Source organism: Mixophyes fleayi, chromosome 4 (assembly GCF_038048845.1).
Source record: "Mixophyes fleayi isolate aMixFle1 chromosome 4, aMixFle1.hap1, whole genome shotgun sequence".
Classification (NCBI taxonomy): Eukaryota; Metazoa; Chordata; class Amphibia; order Anura; family Limnodynastidae; genus Mixophyes; species Mixophyes fleayi.
In genome coordinates, this window is record NC_134405.1 from 329,247,975 (window position 1) to 329,269,048 (window position 21,074).

The following is a 21,074-nucleotide window of genomic DNA, read 5'->3' on the forward strand; positions in this document are numbered from 1 at the left end:
TTGCCATCGCAACAATTACATGATTTTTTTGTATTTACTAAAAAAAATTAAAAAATAATAATCCAGAGGTCACACACACAAAGCCACTTTCCAAGAGTGAGCGGAGGGCAGGATAGTTAGTGTTAGTCTGTGGCTAGTGATCCGCTGATCCTTCTAGCACAATGCTCTCCCCTTAGGGTAGAATGGCTAATGCCATCTTCAAAAAAGCTGGGCCTTTTTAGAGCTTGTTCAATAGCCCCAGATCGCAGTCCCTGTTGAAAAATGGGGTTACTGCGGTTTAATGCAAAGCTTAGCCTAATGCTGGAGATATCTATGATGTCTCTTACATTGGGCTTTTGTAAAGCTGGGTACACACTACAGAATTTTCCACCAACTTTTTATGCCGAACGATTGTCCGATCGCTCGGTCCACGGACTGCATACACACTAGCCTTGTTTAGGACGATAAAGGGAAGAGCAGACGTCCCTTTAGCAAATTTTTACAGCCATATTGTCGTGAGCAAGGACTGTAATTTTGTACTCACTGTTGTGGATCGGTCGGAAGTTTATACACACTACACAGCGGAAACAAGATTGGAACGAAAATATTAAACGGTACGACCAACCAAATGAGGCGACAATCGTCCATTTGGGCAGACTTTCGACCATCGTGTTACTATACACACTGACCCGACTTTTGAACGAGCGGTCGTATGTCGGCTGGTTGAGGCGATTATTGGACAGAAAACCGTGTAGTGTGTACCCAGCTTTAGTAACCTAGCTATCTAACAAACGCCTAAACTGTGCAGATAAACCCGTTTCTGCATGATTTATGGCCCTTTATTATTTTAATATTTACATCATTTATCTGCCCATTTTTTCTTTTTATATCCAATTACAATTTGTTATTACAATATTTTTACCAACAAATCAGATTTTCATTTATTAAACAGTTCGTTTGTGTAGTGATTATTTCTTGGCATTAGTTATTCTCAGCTACTTCCACAGGCTTCTAACACCTTTGGGACAAGTTTACCACACCCCTCTGGACCATACTTGTATCATAGCGCATCAAGCCATGTATTCCACTGTGCAATGACATGATTCACATCAATGCGCTGCAGTGGCAGGGCCTGATAAGGTGAAATGCGTTGTCAACGCCTCTCCCACTTCCAGTGATGCAGGGTTCAGGTAGAGAGCCTGGTCTCCCAGAGTCTAAGATGACACCCTGAAATTTGCCTGATCTCCCAGAACACTCTGGATATTCACAAAGGCAGTGGAAAGGTTTCCAGAATTGAAGATAGAAGGAAACTGAATGAGGAGTCCTACAGATTGCAGCCAGGGCAAGAGCATTTGATTTGAAAAACCAAAAACATCTTTATCACCCGTTTCCTGCACTTTTGTGCCATTCAATGTAGAATTTCTAATTTATAACCAAGCCCAAAAAAAAAAAATCCCTAAAAAAAGAAAATTTCCAATAAAGTTTTAACAGTTGGACAAAGTTTATACTTTGAGAAAGACTCCGTCAAAAAAAACCAAACAAAACATAGGTTCCCTTGTAGAACCCACTGGTATTAAGGGAACTTTCACACATTCATAACCAGCTATTTATATAGCGCTATTAATTCCACAGCGCTGTACAGAGAACTCACTCACATCAGTCCCTCCCCATTGGGGCTTACAGTTTAAATACCCTAATACACACACAGACAGAGAGAGACTAGGGTTAATTTAATAGATGCCAATTTACCCACCAGTATGTTTGAGTGTGGGAGGAAACCCACGCAAACACGTGGAGAAAATACAAATGCCACACAGATAAGGCCATGGTCAGTAATTGAACTCATGACCCCAGTGCTGTGAGGCAGAAGTGCTCACCACTAAGGCACTGTGCTGCCCACATTTACAATTTGCCCCAGTTACAGAAATACATGGTAGGATATCACTTTCCAGCTTAGGCTCACACACAAACCAACTTGCGTTACACTGTGGGGTAATGACATTATATTGTCTATACCACAGCTGTAACTTAGAATTCTAGCGCCTGGGGCAACAGACAAATGCCGCCCCCTTAGCTCTCAATTTGAACCAAATTAACCTAAAATATTCCTAAATTGCGCACCCCTAAAGCGATGCGCCCCCTGGGCGGTCGCCCCTGTTGCACAGCCCCAATTACGGCCTTGGTCTATACCAGTGTTGGCTAACCTGTGACACTCCAGGTGTTGTGAAACTACAAGTCCCAGCATGCTCTGTCAATATATAGCAGCTTATTGTTGGAAGGGTATGCTGGGACTTGTAGTTTCACAACACCTGGAGTACCACAGGTTAGCCAACACTGGTCTATACCATATGATCACCATTCCCTCACCGCTTTCTGTGCAGTCTGGTAGATCAGTATATTATACTGCAAGATAAAATACAAGTATAAAGTAAATGGCTAGTGGCCAATAAAGCTATTTAACCAAACCCATGATTTAAAACCATAAGCAAATCCTCCGCCAATCGTGTCAGCCCCATTTATTTCTAGGATTAAAAGTAACTACACTCAAAACCTGAGTATGAAGATTGAGGAAACCACCAGTCAATCTACTAATCATTGCTCTATTCCTTTCTTGCCTGATTCCAAGCACTCCGCCATGCAGCTGTCGTCCCTACACACCGACTGCTGTACTGATGAGCAGCTGGGGTACTCAACCTTTATTCAACTGGGATCCCAGATTCCAGAGTTATTAATGGAAGAATGTATTGAATTAGAATACCAAGAACAATGCAGGACCCTACTTGGGTACCAGAACCACAGATCTCGCCCCTTTAGATGCAGGGCACAATCTGTTTACTAGGAGGAACTGCAGATTAGGTAGCACAGAGGAGGAGTGATAGGTTCTCCCCTTCAGATTCCTTATAAAATAGAGATCACCATACTGGCAGCAGGGTTATTATAAGAACTTGGGAAGATTTGAGAGTTGGTTTTTTTTCTCATTTATAAATATTATTGACACATGTAATGTATTCAGGAACACTTATAGGAGGTTTTTTTTTAACTTTAATTTTAATTATTGTTCCACATGCGCTCAACCAATCTATTCTCTGGAACTGCTGTGTTTACCCCCTATTTGCAGTTATCAGGCTATCAAAACCAATGAAAGGCTTCCAAAGTTAAAATTTTATTTAAAACACAAGATAAATTAAGATAAAAAAATATAGTGCATTAACAGATTCAATTGTAAAATAATAAAAAGAAAAAAATCCACATCCTTAAAGCAACAGTGCAGCACAAGATTAAGCTTCTAAACATCGATATATACAACGACAGATACAGCACAACCAGAAGTCTAGGAAAGGAGTCTGATCCAATGCTGGCACAGTGGCATGGGCATGATTTATTGAAAGTTTGTAGATCTGGGCATTACAACTGCCATCTTTAAAGTACAACGTGGCCCCTGCCATCACAGTAATGCTTAGAAGATACAAGAGTCTTGGATGTTAAAGGTGTAGGCCATTGATGGGCATCCTGCAGCTCCTCCGCTACTGTGGATCTGGCAAGGGACGGGTGGGGCTTTCATTCAACGCCAATGACCCAGAGGTCACTGGCAGCAGTCCCTAATAACCGCCACAGTTGAAGCTTAATGAACGAGTATTTCTGCCCCCTACCAGGCGCCTTCTTCCCCTGCAGAGCAGATCCGCCTGAGTGGGTAGGTCGGGGCACTCGTCCTTTGCAGAGTTCTGTGCCAGTTTTGCAGCTTTCAGCTCCCTGTGGGCAGAGAGGCAGAAGCATTAGACAAAAAGTGCAAACTAGTTGAATAGATAGTTTTATAGGTGGAGCGGGTGATTTACAGCACAAGGCAGAGCAGTGGTCATACCAGTCTATAGAGCAATCCTGGCCAGTTATCTGAGCCATCTACTGGCAAAGCATTCTGGGGCTTGTAGTTTCACAACACTTTGAGAGCTGCAGGTCAGATATACCTGACGAAGGCTCATCAGGTGTATCCGACGAGCCTTCGATTTCGTCAGATACACTACAGTGTTGAACTCTCAGCAGTATTCCCACTAACCTCTCTAGCATGGCTGTTTTAAACTTTTCAACATTGAGTTGTTTCTGAAGCTGTGCGGCCTTCCCAAGAGATCGTCTCAGAACTGGGTGTTTGACCATTGCAGCTGCCGAAGGTCTCGCTAGCGGATCCGGGTGGATCAGGAGCTGTAGGAGGAATGAAAAGGTGGATGTTTAGCAGTCGTAACTTAAAATTTTAGGGCTTGGGGTAAGAAACAAAAATGCCTCCCCCTAGCCCTCAATTTTAATCAAATGAACCTAAAATATTCATAAACTGCACCCACTTGTGTTGCACCCGGCCCCTCTCCCACAGCCCTGATGTTTAGAAAGTGGGCTGTTACATATAATATTCCATTTTGCCTCTGCAGTTACAACATGTGAGACTACCATGGAAAGTATATGGAGTATTGAAAGAGTAGTGATTCTCGAGCACACCCACCGCCTGCTCAAAGCAATGAAGTTTATCACTGATACTGGAGACCAATGCCGGTAATTGAAACATTTCGATCTGTGGGGAGCATCCTCATGCTCTCATGCAGTTTCGGAAGCTGGCCAGCAGAGGTCTCTAGTGAGAGGGAGGGAAGGACTCACCACACCAAAACAATGCGCTTGTGTGAGTCAAGAGTATGGAATTGTTGGACTGTACCAAGTGGTGCAAGTGGGGGTGTATATGGTGCCGAGCCATACCGCCACTTCTACTGCTTTTATTGTACAACTGTCAAATTCCATTCAGCTCATACTCAGCCACTGACTGCACCAGTAACTCTCCCTTATGCTTCCTCATAGAAATATTCTCACACATGGATTTTGGGTTTGGATTTAACACACTTAAAATGTGTACCATGACCTAGCCACTAAGCATAGAGCATCATGTCTGATCTAGTGCATACAGATGGTACCTACACGTCAGCAAGTATCAAGACATTGAATATTAGCCATTAAATAGAATCTGGTGTACTTTTAATGCCATGGGTCGTAACAACTTTTAAAGAGATTATAGGTCCAAGTCTGCTGTGAGTTCTGACTAATCGATAGATTTTAATGACAACATTAATACGTTAATCTAAACCCATCCACTAAGGCCCATAAGACGACTTAATTAAAATTTCTGGCCTGGAGACAAAAACTTTAAATTGTTCCAGTAAAGCATTGTTATAGGTTCCTAGAGAGATGTTATGTTTTCTTCCCGAGTTCTCACACTTTAGTTCATTAAGCAGCCTCCATTCTACGTTGAAAGATACTCCACTTACGGTGTAGTCTGGCATTGCTTACACTCTGTATAACAGTTATCGCCATAGTGATTATAGAACGTTAGACGAGAGCTGTTACCTCAAGTAGGTCATGAAAGGCTGGAGTGAGGGACTGGGGAATCTCCGGCAAGTTTCCTTTTCTGATATGGTGCCAGCTATTGTCATTGCGCGGTAGAGGTCCTGCGCCAGCTGCCACTGTGATCGTGAGGCCAAGCGCAAAGAGGTCAGCCTTGGGGAGATGGCTATAATCCTGAAACAAAGCAGGTAGGTGAACGCCATATCTGACCAGTCACACAACCAGAATACAATGCAGATGGTTTATTATAAAGGTCCCCAGGTAGAGCTTTCCATCCAATAAACAGTGATACGGATAAGAGTTTGCTCAGAGTAAATAATAATCGCCTCTCCATGCTTCTGCACAATGCCATAAGACCGCTGTAGGAACCTATTTCTACCAATGGTGTAATTTCAGGAGCAACTGGATTTTCATGGGAAGTCTGCAATAAAGTGAAACCATCTTAAAGCAAAATTCATTGCCACTTTGGGTTTAACCACCGGTTCGCTAGTGTGGCCACCGGCGTTTTGCGCAGTGACTCACGGCTGCACTTGAGAACCACTGTAAGCCCTGGGTAACAGAGCGACAATCAGTCATTGAAAGCTATGCTGGTGTCCATCACTTCAGGTATGGTCAACATAAGGTCACCGACTATATGAAAGCGGAAGGGTCCTGGGATTCCATGGTGATAAAATCATTTAACCCATACAGTACAACAGATTTTCATTTACAATACAATCCCTTTAATATGTATGCCAGTATGTGTGTGATGTCGCAAAATATCGAAGCCGATAGATATCAAAGTGACTATATCACAATGGGATTTGAATGTTTTAGGGGGGTATTTAATTGTTAGCGAGATCCCCGGAAAACGAGCGCTCGAAAAATATTAGCGTTAATACGGTAATTACTCGCTGAAATTCAGCGAGTAAACTACCGTAATAACGGTATTTACGCGCATATTACCGTATTAATGGTAATATTTTTCGAGCGCTCGTTTTTCCGGGGATCTCGCTAATAATTGAATACCCCCCTAAGGGGCGTATTCAATAGTTAACGCTAACAAACGAGCGCTCAAAAAATATTACCGGTTATACGGTAATATTGCGCGCGAAAAGCGTTAATACGGTAGTTTACTCGCGGAATTTCAGCTCGCAGCCCCCTGAGCGGCGAGCTGAAATTCCGCGAGTAAACTACCGTATTAACGCTTTTCGCACGCAATATTACCGTATAACCGGTAATATTTTTTGAGTGCTCGTTTTTCAGCGTTAACGCTAACAATAGAATACCCCCCTTAGAATACTCTAACAATTCAAAGCTGCAACAATGTATAACTGGGTGCACACTGATGTAATCTCACTACAGTGATTTCTGTAACAATTTTACCAGGGACTGAGGCCTGCAGACTCATGCGTACACACCTACACAATTTGCCTTCTCATCTGCTAAAACGATTGTGACTCTGCACACCATAGAGATGTGTACACTGCTGGTCACACTTCCACATTTGCCCAACATCGTTCCATCATTTATTGTGATTTTTAGAAAGTTTAGAACAACGATATGTTGTGTTAACGATAAAACATGATGGCGGGAATGTACATACTTACAGTATCTGACCAAGACAGTCGTTTATCGAGGAATCTGCCCAATAATTGCATTAGTGTGTAATCAGCTTAATATGGGGGACAATGCCAGGGCTCTACATTTACCTCCTGCAGGATCTCATTAGCCAGGAACCGGCTGTCTCCTTCCTCGACCTGCGAGTTTGTGATTGACGTCACATGACCAAGGTCACCTGGAGCCGGAGAGGTGACATAAGGGGGACATGAAACCCACTCAGTATAAAATACACAAGACCTTTATTAAAACTGGTCAACAGGAAACCGCTATTAATGCACTGTAATCCTCAGAGCAGAATAGCGTTTATAATACAACAGTAAATGTCCAATTACAGCACCGGTTACGCAGTTGTCTGTGCACCAGTTTATAAATGACCCCATTGGCAATATTTTGTCCAGACCAATATTGGTCGCTGTACCATAATTTTATGTAAGAGAACTGAGCCAACAGACCTCGCCCAACTTTAGATACCCATTGCCGTGTTGTCTCATGTCAACAAGTTCCAACCTATAAGCAGTATTATATGACCACTGGCTTTACAATTATGAACGCAAGTAGTGTGACCCACACTACATTTGTATAGTATTGGGGAGGGGACTAAATGTCAAGAACAGATTAAAGTTTGTTCAAAGGATAACAGTGGGAGGTTTTAGAGACAGTCGTCTTCACAATTACAGTTCTAGTAGCCATTATAGAAACAGATGTAATTGACTGCTAACATCTAAAGCTCAACTTAAGCCAAGTCTGGTATATAGAGAAGCTTCAGGGATTAGAAATACAGATACTGTAAAAGCTTATGAGGGAATGTTTTTCAATATGATGGAACCACTGGTTTATATAATGAAAGTTATGTCTATCACACAGCCCCCAAATTACTCCGCTGTCTCCATCGGTATTGTTAGTATTGCCTGAACCTAAAAATACAGGAAGACTGGGCCTAAAATGGAATTTAAAGTGTGAATGTGAACTATCAAACATCTTTAATCATATAAACGTTGAACAGGTGGGCCATGCACACGTTAAATCTATTTAAACTTTATTGAAGACAAGAGCTTGTGAAAAAAGCCTGACGACAAAGGGACCTAACCTCACGAAAGGTCGCAGCTTATTTACACGGTTTGGTTTGCTCTAATAGAATGATCACAGCAGATTTAAAGTGTGCACGACCCAACTACAAGGTCAGCATGTGGGAGCACTCAGGACAAATGCATCTGTGTGTAAGAGAAATTCTTGTTTGTTAAAAGATACCGACCAATTTTATACGATACACTCGCAGACGATAGGTCATCCTCCCCATCGCTTTCATCCTGTCCCAACTCTGTCATCTTCCGGCAGATGAAGATATTACCTGAAAGAATCACGGTTTAAAAAAAATATATAAATTAAATTCTATTACATCATCTTAGAAGTCTAGAGGAATCAGTGACATCCACCACTAGCATCTTACAACAAAGTAATTATTTAAAACACAAATCACATCAAGAGCTGTAGCCCCATAGCTTTCACTTATACCAACATCTGCACAAACGAGACAGACATTTTATTTGGCTGAAAACAATAATAGAACACATCTTCTAATTCATTAGTATCTAGTGAGTCTCCTAGTGAATGCAAAGACTCATTAATACAGATTTATCAATGGCTCCCCCCATTCAGTATAAGCGATGGATGCACATTAAAGTGGACCTTTCACCCCCACACACAAGAACAACAAACCAATCAGATCAAGATGCCAATGCTAAACAAAGGAACTTGGACGTTATCACTCTCCTCCCAAAGCTCCAACTTTGTAGATTATACCCTCATTTGCATACAGGTGCCACTGTCATTAGAATAAAGATGCCAGATTGGATTGTTTGGCCTAATGGCCGGGCAACCCGATGTTTAATAAGCTTCTGTGGTTGCAAGGAGCTTGCCCAACTCAGTTGGCCAATGACTTCATACAGTGGTTGAGTAGTCTGCCAATAAGATACCAGCTTTTCATTGGCTGGGATGGTCACCCAAAGGACTGTACATAAGGTCTGCAAAACTTGATTGAAAGTTTTTAAAATAAGAAAAAACAAAAACATTCCTGGTACAAATACTTCTCAGGGTCCGAGTGAAACAATTTATTCCTATTAACTGTGCAAAACTGTTTACATTGTGATGGACCTACAACACATCTGTACTGGTGTCACCTGGTGTATACATTTAACATAACGGATAATAGAATAAAATAAAGAGTGATGTAGCTGGAGGTACCAACTTGGCTTGATATCCATATGCACCAACCCCGAGCTGTGGATGTATTTCAGCCCCATGGACACTTGCAGTAGAATCTCCTTCAGTTCCTGCTCCATGACCAGCTGTCCGTGCTTTGTGTTCTCCATAATCAGGTTCTGCAGACTCCCACCTGACATCAAAAACTTCATTAAATCAGATCATTGCATTATGTGGGTGGAGGGGGGGGGGGGTTAGTGAGGAACCCAACACGTTCCAGGACGTGTCACTTTGTATGGAGGACTTACCATTGCAGTACTCGTTCTGTATAATCATGTGGTCATCTTCAGCCCAGGCCGAGTAGTAACGCACAACGTGGGGGTGATGACCCAGGACCGCATGAGCATAGACTTCCCGTAATGCCAGCTGCCTGCAGGAGAGGGCACAAGCAGAACGTAAAGCAGACTCCATACGTAAAGACGTTTTATCTGCCGAGATATTACTTAAACTTCCTATCACAGCCATCATTCAAAATAAGTTTTACCAAGGATGCCGTGGCCCAGGGTCTAACACCTCACAGCCCCATACATCTGCCTCATCATTCAGCATCTCTTCCCATAGGCAAACCGAGGTGGGCTTCCTAGTGCATGGAAACCCCCCTCCAAGCCTGGGGCACTGTATAATTGAGGTGGCTGGACCCTGCCCCCGCTTCACACGGCTCTGCTTGTAAAGGGAGAGCTGCGTGCACCCAATAGTAGTGCATGCAGCATTGCCCATGTATATTATAGGGATAGGAAGAGTTGGAGAGCAGCCTAGCACTGTCTAATATTATAGCCACGCCCCCATGCATGCTGGTCACGCCCACTGGTGGCGTGGAAACCCCCCTCTACAAATCCTGCGTTTACCCCCCTGCTATCCCTGCCTAACTTCATACCAAACCATCTAATTGTATTATGCATTTCTTCACCTTTTTATATCTGTTCAGAAATACTGATCTTGTTTCTAAAACCATGTCCCCATAATAAGAGCCATTTTGATGAATAATTTAATCTTAATGGGCTAAATATTCTAATACTAAGGGCAAATTTTTTTCAACGGAAGGGCCAGCACTGAAAACTCAAATTGTGGAAGGATTTGGCTACCCTGCGCCTCTGTCCTCTGTCGGACCCCTTCCCATGGCAGCAGTACTTCCAGGTCACATCTACAGATTTAGCATTTCCTAAAATTCAGCTAATGCCCTTTGTGATGCACAATAAATGATATTACTATTAAGGTGGTATAAAGAATTTGATGGGCTCAATGCAAAATCTGCAACCTGAAGGACATCAGAGCATTAAGGCTGCATTTATGTAGTAGGGGACTGAGCACAAAGGCATTTTCATATAGTTAAAAGTCATACAAGACAGCGTACGGCAATCAGGAAGTGACTGGATACAGACTTCACAGGAGTTTTCCCCAAGTAGGAAGCACCCATTACATTATTATTCTTATTTTGGGTAGGAAAGGGTGAGGGGTGACCCCAATAAAGTCACGCTGGCCAGACCAAGGCATTGCTGTGCTTACTGCTGGACCTTCCCCTGGGATCAGCTCACTGCCCCGACTGAGGGGAGCAGAGTATCCCCCCCCCCCCACCTGGTACTAGCTACCTGCTGTGAGACAAATACTGCATAAGATCCACTCAGTGAAAGGACTGAGCAGCGCACATGGGGAGGGGGGGGGGGGGGGGGGTGGGGGGGGTGGAACACCAGGCAAGGGTCAAGAAGCTCAGCGATTACATAAGTGGACTATATACTTAATGCGAATGCTACCAATTTAAGGTCTGGCCTGGCTAGGTAGATCTAGTGTCTTCACCCATTAATCTACTATCCTCTTATTGAATAGAACCTATTCCTTTTATAAAAAAGGTCCAAACTTTGAAGGATCTGGTCAGACAGCAACTGCAGAAGCCGGAAGTGAAAGCTGCAACACAGATCAGTTATCTGTTCTAATTTTGGGGCAATCCCTTACTGAGAGAAGTTTGTCCCAAATGCAAGGGACAGTTGGAGTCATGCAGCTCTGCACATGAAGGTGTCAGTGTTTGATGAGGAAAGAATAGGCTTGGAGGGTGGCCTAGCGCCATCTGGAGAGCCACGCCCAATTCAGGGAGTAGTGCGTGCACGGTGCAGTCTCCTGCTGATTTGACAGCTACACGACATACGGGAAGGTGCTACAGCTGGACTGTACTTACTCATCCGTGGACCCCGCTAGGGGCTTCTTGGAACGCTTGATCGCATAAACGCAGCCGTCCAGCCTCTTCACGCACTTGTACACCGCTCCAAACTCCCCGGAGCCAATCTTTTCAATCTCCAGGAATTCAGTCTTGTACCTAGACACCATGTTTGTTTTACGCAGGACAAATCTCTGGCGAGTAAGAGAAATGAAGCTTTAATTGAAGCACACTGTGGAGGCAGCCATTTTGTGGGTTGAACCAATATGAAATTTAACCCTGTGTCTGCCCCGAAGGGGTGGAGTCAGTACATTACATTGTGGGTGGAGATTTCAGCCCTCTCCAACCAGCGTGAGCTGTAAGGAGTTTGTTCTACCCTGTGATCTATAGATCTAGAGCAGGGAGGGTAAATCTAGTCCTAGGCAGGACTTGAATGGACAGACCCAAGGAGGAACCCTTTAAAATTCTGCTGAGTGGCCCAATCATTTCTAGTTATACAGTCGAGGACCGCTACAGATTACTTTCCACAATGTTTAGTGAATCGCGTTCCAGAACTAAGCAGAAGTGACAGAAATGGATTTTGGGTAGAAGCTTGTACCCGTGTGCTATTTAGGTGTTAAATTTAAAGGTGACGTATTTTGCAGATCATTTAAAAAAACTGTCCTGTCTTGAGGACGTTTTGAGACACCCCAAAAACAGGTCTATCGAATCTTAAAGCGCACACACACACCTTTGAATGAAACGATGCAGTAGGCTCACTTTCCCTGTATTTGAATGGTGGATCAGAGCTAGAAAACAAAATAAAGAGCAAGTATTAAAGTTGATATATTAGACACAAATAGACCAAGACACCTACCAAAACAAACATGAAATTTTAAAAAAAAGAATTTGCCTAAAATAATGGCAGTCTATGGCGAGAAATAGATTCAGAAATCCTAGCCCACTAGAGATTCCAAGGGGACTGGTCTGTAGAAGTATGTAGCCCACTTTGCCAATGGAGGGCAGCAAATCTACAAAGATATATTTAACATTATTAAACTTCATGGGGATTTCTACTTTTAGTATTGTGCACAAATCACCCCCTTAACTGTACGTAGGACATTAGTGGGAGTGTGCCAACTGGGCCACCATCCAATGACCTTGGCGGTATCCCAGTAACCACTTATCACTTCTAGACTGCTCGGGTCACTCCAGAATGGGGTAGATCCACGTACTGCATCATAAAGTTAGCGGCTGTTTGCAGATCACTACGTAGGATGTCTTGTCCCCGACAGGCCCGAGCAGCAGCAAAAGAGGCAGAGATCCCAATGGGTGCTGGGAACCTGCTAAACGGTGGTGGACTTGATGCCGATGCAGGGATCATGGCCACTATGGGGTCCAGAGGTGAGGGGTACTGGCAATACCGCCACCGTCTAGAGACTCACGTTCTTCTGAGAATGCGCTGGACTTCTTGAGCGTGGTCGTACCACCAGCTTGGGGGGTAATTGGCAAATTCTATAATGAAGCCTGGCAATAGCGTGTTCTGCTAAATTTAACAAATAATGAAGGTCTCAGATGGGACTTTGTTGGGGGGTCCTATTTTTAAGGATTGGGGGAGGTTGATCACAACACTTAAAATGAAAACCCCTTTAAGTGGTCAGGGCCCAGTAATGGGACTCATTTGTAGATGGCCCAAGTCTATAGGTCAAGTGATCTTAAGTCACAAATCCGTAGTACACCTCTAATGCTTCTCATTAATTAGCACCCAAAAATTCCCATTGGCTCTTTCAAATACAGATCCAAGGAAAAAACATCAAACAAAAAACACATACAAGTTTGTGGGCCAGGATGTCAGATTACCTGCAATTCTCGGCCTTCCTCTTCCCGTTTGAGTTGAGCTGCATTTGTCGATAGGTTTCAGGGGTGAAAGGATTGATGTTGACCAGTGCAGGGTCCTCCAGCTCCGCACCGGTGCCAGCTGCAAACCGTAGAAGCCTCTGCCCCCTGCAGGGCACTCTGGAGCCAGGAGAAGGAAAGTTCTTGTACAACAAACTCTGCAAACAGATCACAGCACGAGTCATTGTTCTGCAGTTACCAGACCTTAATAATGAGCAGTTGGATTTGGAAAGGTTCCGTAGCGGAACACAAGACTTCCTGTATGTGCACAACTATGTTCTAAAGTCTAAAAACTAACAGCTATAGCTCCAGGACTCGGCAATATAAACGATGGTGGAACAAAGAAGGATGTAGACCTCAATTAAGCAGGTGTGACCTGCTCTGAAAGACTGGCCTTCCCCACCAGCAAACCCTACCTAGTCAAGTAAGGGGGATGGGATGGGATGGGGGGGGGGGGGGGGGGAATGAAGCTTTAATAAAATCAGGTTTGTTAAAAAATAATAAGTCTTTAACAAGTACTTATACTCGGGTGTCAAGGGATATTAAAAACAAGTATAGTAAAATCATACGTCAGTGAAACTCCCCCTTTCAATCAGAATGGAAGAATCCAGTTTTACCTTTGGGGTGTATGGAGTATCACAGAGTTTCAGCTTCTTCCATGTGTTGTACAGAATGGGGGTTCCAGGACATTCCCCGTCTGCATCCATCTGCCGTGGAGAACTGTCACTACCAGGGCTCTTTTCCTGAGAGTCATCCAGGGATGGAGAGACTCCTCTTTCGTTCCTCTGGGGAGTGACGGGGAAAGGGCTTGTGTGTGTTCTCCATGCCAGGTTGGCACTGGGTTCATTTGTGCATGAAGAACCCTTAATATATCCAGTGCTGCCGCCACCATCCTCTTCCTCACTGCTGGAGAAGTCTAGTTTCTGCACAATTCCAGATTCATGCGCCATTGTAGACGTCATCCCTGCAGGAGACAAAGCTAAAAAAGTCAAAGAACAGCTCAGCCCCATAACTGAAACATTACCAACATAAAGCCAGAAAGTAAAACGCGTTGTCTAGTGTTACCTTGACATTTCACCAAAGCTCTTAAAAGTAAAAAATGTAACTCTGTATGTCCTCCCCTGTCATTACAAACAGCTGAAGCAACCTCTTTAAGACAGTCCCTGGTGGATCTGCTACAGCACAAAAAGCTCAAAAATAAAGCACAGCATGTCAGTTTGCTGTGAAAATCAACTGGTCTTGATGCAAGAGAGAGAAGCCTCCCTAATAATGTAGGTGAAAGAGCTTAGTGGACATCAAGGCAAGTAAAAATGCTTTGCTTATTTCTGGTATGTTATTCAGTTCTGCAATACATAGACTTTAACGGAGCTGGATGTTGCACGAGGCAGAGTAAGCAAGTGAATGGAATTTGATGGTTTTACACTCACAGCAGTAGGATAAGTAGCACTATGGTACCATCGTCTGCCAGCCCACTTCCACCACTGATGGCAATCGCAGCCCACCAGGGTCCATCAAGACAAATAAAATGCACTTTAATGCACCAACTCAGCACAGAACGGTCCCTGAACTAAGGGACACTCCAATCACATCCGGTGTCAGAAAGTGACAGTGCATTTCAGTTTGGACAACTAACATTGTCAACGTCAAGACAAGAAGAAATAAGGCTGGGGTGAACTATCCTGAATAAAGACCGTTTCTGGGCTAGAGACTTCCACAGATCTGGTAGCGTGTGGTGGATCTATCAGTTTCACTCCATTTTACAGAGTGAAAACATCAGCATGCATGGAAAAAGTTGCAAACAAGTAACAATTAGATACAATTATGGTGGGCCAGTTTTGGCTGCTGAAAATAATTAAACACTTGTATATAAATTCACATAGTGCTAAATAATAATAATGGTCTTCCCCAAATTCAAGTCTTCTGCATGGTAGGCTGAGCATTTTCAGGTCCTAAAAAAATAAAGATAACTAAACAAACACAAAAACACAATAAAACTTATAGGTTCTGCACAAAAAAAAAAAAAAACTCAAACTGCAGCACAACACCGCCCCCAGTGGCCAACATGGTCATGGAAGATCTAGAAACACGGTCAGTAGAAAGTGAACAACTCATTACAAGCTAGAATTATTGCACATAGTTTACATATAGCTTTCAAAATGAGCATTTTAGTAGTATTTCATTAACCATGTTTATTCTAAGCCAAGAACAAACAATCACACCCAGTCTTACAGCTCATAAACCCACAGCAAGTAATTACCAGCTACTCCCATTCTCCACCATTCAAAGAAGAACGATGCCCTCCTGAGCCCTTATTATATACTCTGCAGCAATAAGACCCTGAACACCTGTCAATCACCTGCAATTCACAGCTCTGCACCCCGCCCTGTTAACTGCTTACCTGCTGGCAGACTGCACAGCCCACGATTGTAGCAGGAGAGCTGTAAACTGAAAGAGAACAGAGGCTGCAATATGCAAATACAGAACATGGGGGAATAAAGCGACCCCTGGTCCTTATAGTCCAGGGGTGGGCAAACCAGTCCTCAAGGGCCATAAACAGTTCATGTTTTTAGGATTTCTGTCTGTAGAAACAGCTGGGATAATTACTGACCCAGCCAAATAGATTAACTCAGCTGTGCATGATTAAAGAAATCCTAAAAACATGAACTGTTTATGGCCCTTGAGGACTGGTTTGCCCACCCCTGTTATAGTCTAATAGAGTCATTCAGACCCTGCCCTCCTCCCCCTAATTCCCCCAACAGGACATTGATTAAAACAGCTGTGCTGCAGAGATCCAGAAAACATGCTCTGCTGGAGCAGCCTAATGATAAGTATAAGAACCTGGGATAAGGAGGGGAGGGGGTCACTTAGGGTGTCAATGTGCATTAAACCAATCACGCAATTGCATTGTAAAACAACACCCCCATATGTTTGTTTTGAAATATTATATATGTTCTGTACATACATTTCTACTATAAGTACTCGCTTTACAATACAAATGTCGTAGGTTGAAGTCCACAGTGGACGGATTATGAGGATCCTGGAACTTCAGCAAAGTTTGTTACTTGGTCATTGTACAGACACCACTTGTCATGGGGGGGGGCAGCTTGCAGGGTCCAGCTAGTGCCCTCACCAAGTACCCAGCTGACACAGGCAAGTCAATTTAGCAACCCTACATCAAAGCAGCATCATTTTGTTTTTCATCTTCACACAAGGAACAATTTATTGTTTACATATATATTCCCCACCCCCCTAAAAAAAAAACCCCAAAAACAAATAACTGAAAATGCTAGTTGTATTTTAGCATTGCGTTTATTTAATTACGGTCGAATCCGGTAGAAACTACCGGCTGAAATAGTTGTGTCAATTCTCAATATTTAAGCATATTATTTCCAGCTTAGAGATGTATGACAATCATTTTAAATACACTTTACAGCTGTTTTGATGCTGACAGATAGAGGGCGCTACAGCTCCTCACTGCAGATTAGTTCCTAAAACACTCACATATGAGCTGCACTAGTTTTGGAACTTGACACATATTTGTCAATTAAAATTGCTTCACTAGAGGGAGTCTTTCTACTTTATTACATCTGTTATCTATCTATCTATCTATCTATCTATGTCATATCTATCTATCTATCTATCCATCCATCCATGTCATATTTATCTGTCTGTCTATATGTCTCATTTTTATCTATCTATCCATCCATCTATGTCATATTTATCTGTCTGTCTATATGTCTCATTTTTATCTATCTATTTATCTATCCAATATCTATCTATCTATCTTTGTCATATTTATCTGTCTATCTATCTCATATCTATCATCTATGTCATATTTATGTCTATCTATCTATCTATCTATCTCATATCTATCTATCTATCTATCTATCTATCTATCTATCTATCTATCTGTCCCACTCTGTAACGTCACTGGTACAATTGACTCCACAGCATTGTTGATCAGAGATGCTGACGTACCTACACATAGCTCTGTATGAAATATATAACACAAGAACTCTGTATGGATGACAGACTTCTCGTCTTGGCAGCCTGAGCTGTATCTGTGTATGAATAAGAGCTTGGCACACTTACTCTGCACCTATCATAAAATATTTATTGTGTCCCATTTTCCACTCCCTGAGAAACACAAACCACATCTTACAGTCTTTATTTATAGATGATGCGTTCACCCTTTCTTCCTGTATGATGGAGAATCTTCCTGGCTTTTGTTTTCACTAAACACAGAGACCTATAATTGAAGGGGTCTAATTATCAAGACCCAGCGGCTTTGAAGATTTCCGATCGCGGCCTGTCTCAGTGATAGAAAATCTTCGGCCGCACGATTTATCAATAATGTCAGCGCAGCAGCTGAGAGACGCTGAGCAACCCCCGGATATTGACTGACAGCGGTAAGGAGATCCAAAATACAAAATAAAGTTTATTAGAAAAGAATTGTAAATCACAGGGAATAAAAATAACTTTAAATACAAAAGAAAAAAATGTTTTTTGTTTTTTTCCCCATAACTGACCCCCCGGCTATCGCCATCCTGGAATGGGGATAGAGATAAAAGGACAGCGCCGGTATTTGTGCCGCTGCAGTCCTTGTTACCAATAGGCTTTGCATAGAAAACCTTCGCCAGTGATAGTCCTTACTGGCCCGGGGGCTTTGATGAATAGGGAGAACCCTAAATCCATCAAAACTCCCCATTTTCGCCTAAGGCTTATCTCCCGTTGATAAATAGACCCATAGACCTTCTATGAGATATCCTAACCAATTTTTGGGTAGAGGACAAGGACCTTGGACCACGATTTGGCATCAGTGGTGGAAGTCGGGGTGTATACAGTGGTATGCCATAATGCCACGTCTCCTACTACCTCACTTACATTCCCATTACATTTCCCATATCGCCGCTTCTAAATTTCCACTTGGACCACTGGTTCCAATCTAAATTCAATATTCTTACAGTCGTAATTGATAATCTAATAGGGCCCATATATAAAACTGCCAGATGGGCTTCCCACTGTTAAAAGCAGCCCATGACACTTACATAACATTTGTAATCATTGTAAAGCAGTTTTCGCGAGTCGGCCACGTGTGCAACCATCTCCAAATTGTGACACTATAGATAAGCATGTCTTATGTTGCATTTTTGACAGTTGTATTTATAGATGCCGTTTGTTCCAGCATTGTGAAGTGCAGTCATACTAATGACACGCATAGAGGAAGTGGACACGCACATACAAGAACTCACATTGCTAGGCGTATGTGAAAGACAACTTCATGGTGCATGCCGAATTTATAGAGCTAATTAACACCACCATGTGATGCTTCTGTGTGCTCATTTTAAGTAAAGTCAGCATTTTACTTTATTATATATCAGAGGCTGTGTATTACTGAGCTGAATAACACACATGAAATAACTAAATAACTCCACAGTGCTCTCTCAGTCCTCTGCAGCAGTTTGCCATGTCAGAAAGGAGGGGCTGCTCTAACAGAGCAGGGGCAGAGTGACTGAAAGCCTGGCAGACTTGCTTGCAGGAATACAAATGTTGGTTTATTCATACTACTATACCATTTGCTAAGGCTTGGAGATTTTAGCTCATTGGCTGTTAACATACTTTTAATCCTGTTCTCCACTGAGTTTACAAGTTAAGCTTCTGTTAACTTTGTTGCCTAATGCATAGATTTTTTGTATACCGAGGAGGGATCGGCGACTGCATTTGGACCAGAAATAGTATGAAATTGTTTCATAGATACTAAAAGATCCGGTTTAATGTTTGTATTAGCTGGATGTGGGTTAAATTGGGCCACTAATGTGGCAAATTTGCCCTCTAAGGGTTAGATTTACTAACATTTCTAAAAAGGAAAAGTAGAGGTGTTGCCCATAGCAACCAATCAGATTCTAGCTATCATTTATTTAGTTTATTTTACAAAATGACAGCTGGAATCTGATTGGTTGCTATTGGCAGGGCCTGTTCAACCAGTAGGCTGATCAGGCTACATCTTGTGGGGCAGAATTTACATAATTGAATCAAGTGGCAGTGGTTTAAAGGTGTTCGACATCTTTAATTTATAGGCTTTTACTTGTCTTCCTACAACTTTAACTCTATTTTTCAAACTCCCTTATGTGCTTTTCTGTAAGGTATTAAAGACATCAGTTGTTTATTTTTGCCCTTAGATACGACATAGATCTGTTGTGCCTTCTGCGTTGATCACAAATGCATCTGTGGATCAGCATTGTGACCTTTTCCTGGTCAACTCTTTTCATGTAAAGACATGACTGAAAAGCACAGAATAAAAATAATGCATTTATTTATTATTAGTAATGAACTTGCTTGTCCAATTTTCATCTGCGAGACATAAAAAGATATGTACCTGTTACTGTATTATGTTTCCCTGTCTAACTGCAATAACTGTATTTTGCTATTGGACTGTTCGACTGCTCTTTCTGTGATGTGTTTTGATTTTTATACGGTTTGAAACTAAAAAGTTAATAAAATAAAATAATGCATTTAATGAATATTGCAGGACATGTAAAAGCAAATAAAAGTCATTTGAAGTTGGAAAACATTTAACAAGCTAACAACTTTGCAAGGAGTACTCCTTTCAACTCTAACTTAAACTAATTTTGTAATGAAAGAATCCCTAATCTAGCCAGCATGTGACATTTTAAACCCCTGATTTCTACCAGTTCTCTGGTGTAACCATTCTAAATGGACCTTATGCTGGACAAATTTTTTTGTTTTGAATGGACAAACAAAATCGGATTGGCTGGTTTCTTCTCTACTGACTAAAACAATTAACAACGTTCTATTCAAACATTATAAACAATTATTTTACCATTTCACTTTATGATTTGTCCATTTTAGGGTACTGCATCTGCTGGGGTCTTTACCAAACCTCTATTTTAATGTTATAGGAACAGAGCAAAATGTTTTTCTTGTGCCATATTAAAAGATAAGCATTCAGAAAAAGGAGCAGATTCATTACGTATCCAGGGGCAAACGCAGGATTTGTAAAGAGGGGTTTTTCACACCACGCCGCCAGTGGGCGTGGCCAGCATGCATGGGGGTGTGGCTATAATTTTAGACAGTGCTTGGCTGCTCTCCAACTCTTCCTATCCCTATAATATACATGAGCAATACTACGTGCACTTCTGTTAGGTGCACACAGCTCTCCTTTTTCAAGCAGAACTGTGTAAAGCGGGAGCAAGGTCCAGTCACCTCAATTATACAGTGTCCCAGGTTTTTAGGGGGGGTTTCCAGGCACTAGGAAAAACCCCTCGGTTTGCCTATGCTATCCCCGGGGGAGGGCTGGCAAACATAACCCCAGGGGAAAGACTTGACTCAGCAGCCTATTAGATTTATATTTTAAAGGGAAAAATAATACAGGTGGCCCAGTAATCCAGCCCAAGGTAGCCCACTATGGGACCGACCCGGGGAGCAGATGCCCCCCTGCCCCTGCCTATCCCATATTACTGAAAGGAGCAAACCATTAGGAAGATTACAAATTGTGTGCAAAGTGTATTAGTGTTATTTACACTTAAATCAGCGCTGTTGAAAGTCTACATGTCAGAACCTACCTCAGATCAATAAACATTTATTAATGGCTGCTGCTCTATCTGGGCCAGGTTTCCAGAGAGATGTGTTTTTTTTTACACAGTAATGATCTCATCAATAATTCATTAAACAGATCATGTCTGGCAGCCAGAATCCCCATGTTGATGTGTATATGCAGATAAGGGGCACTGGGACTAGTGTGAATGGATGCACTCGGTACATGGGCTCCAGTTGGACACAATACCCCATTTATTATGATTCAGACAAATCCCTTTGTGTC

General features: G+C 42.4%; 1 protein-coding gene across 2 annotated transcripts; it reads right to left on the reverse strand.

The window, feature by feature from the left end:
• Nucleotides 1-3,118: 3,118 nt before the first annotated feature.
• Nucleotides 3,119-20,880, reverse strand: WEE2 (WEE2 oocyte meiosis inhibiting kinase). Of its 2 annotated transcripts, none has more exons than XM_075210354.1 (12): nucleotides 20,818-20,880; nucleotides 13,852-14,198; nucleotides 13,199-13,392; nucleotides 12,090-12,147; nucleotides 11,381-11,553; nucleotides 9,462-9,583; nucleotides 9,200-9,346; nucleotides 8,207-8,302; nucleotides 7,044-7,129; nucleotides 5,356-5,526; nucleotides 4,031-4,173; nucleotides 3,119-3,729 (listed from the first exon to the last, which is right to left on the reverse strand). In XM_075210354.1, the coding sequence occupies exons 2-12, from the start codon at nucleotides 14,194-14,196 to the stop codon at nucleotides 3,579-3,581; spliced, it is 1,686 nt and encodes a 561-aa protein (XP_075066455.1). In that variant the 5' UTR covers nucleotides 14,197-14,198; nucleotides 20,818-20,880; the 3' UTR covers nucleotides 3,119-3,578. The 2 variants fall into 2 exon arrangements, with proteins under 2 accessions (XP_075066455.1, XP_075066454.1); XM_075210353.1 differs by lacking the exon at nucleotides 20,818-20,880 and adding an exon at nucleotides 15,492-15,504.
• Between the last annotated feature and the right edge of the window lie 194 nt (nucleotides 20,881-21,074).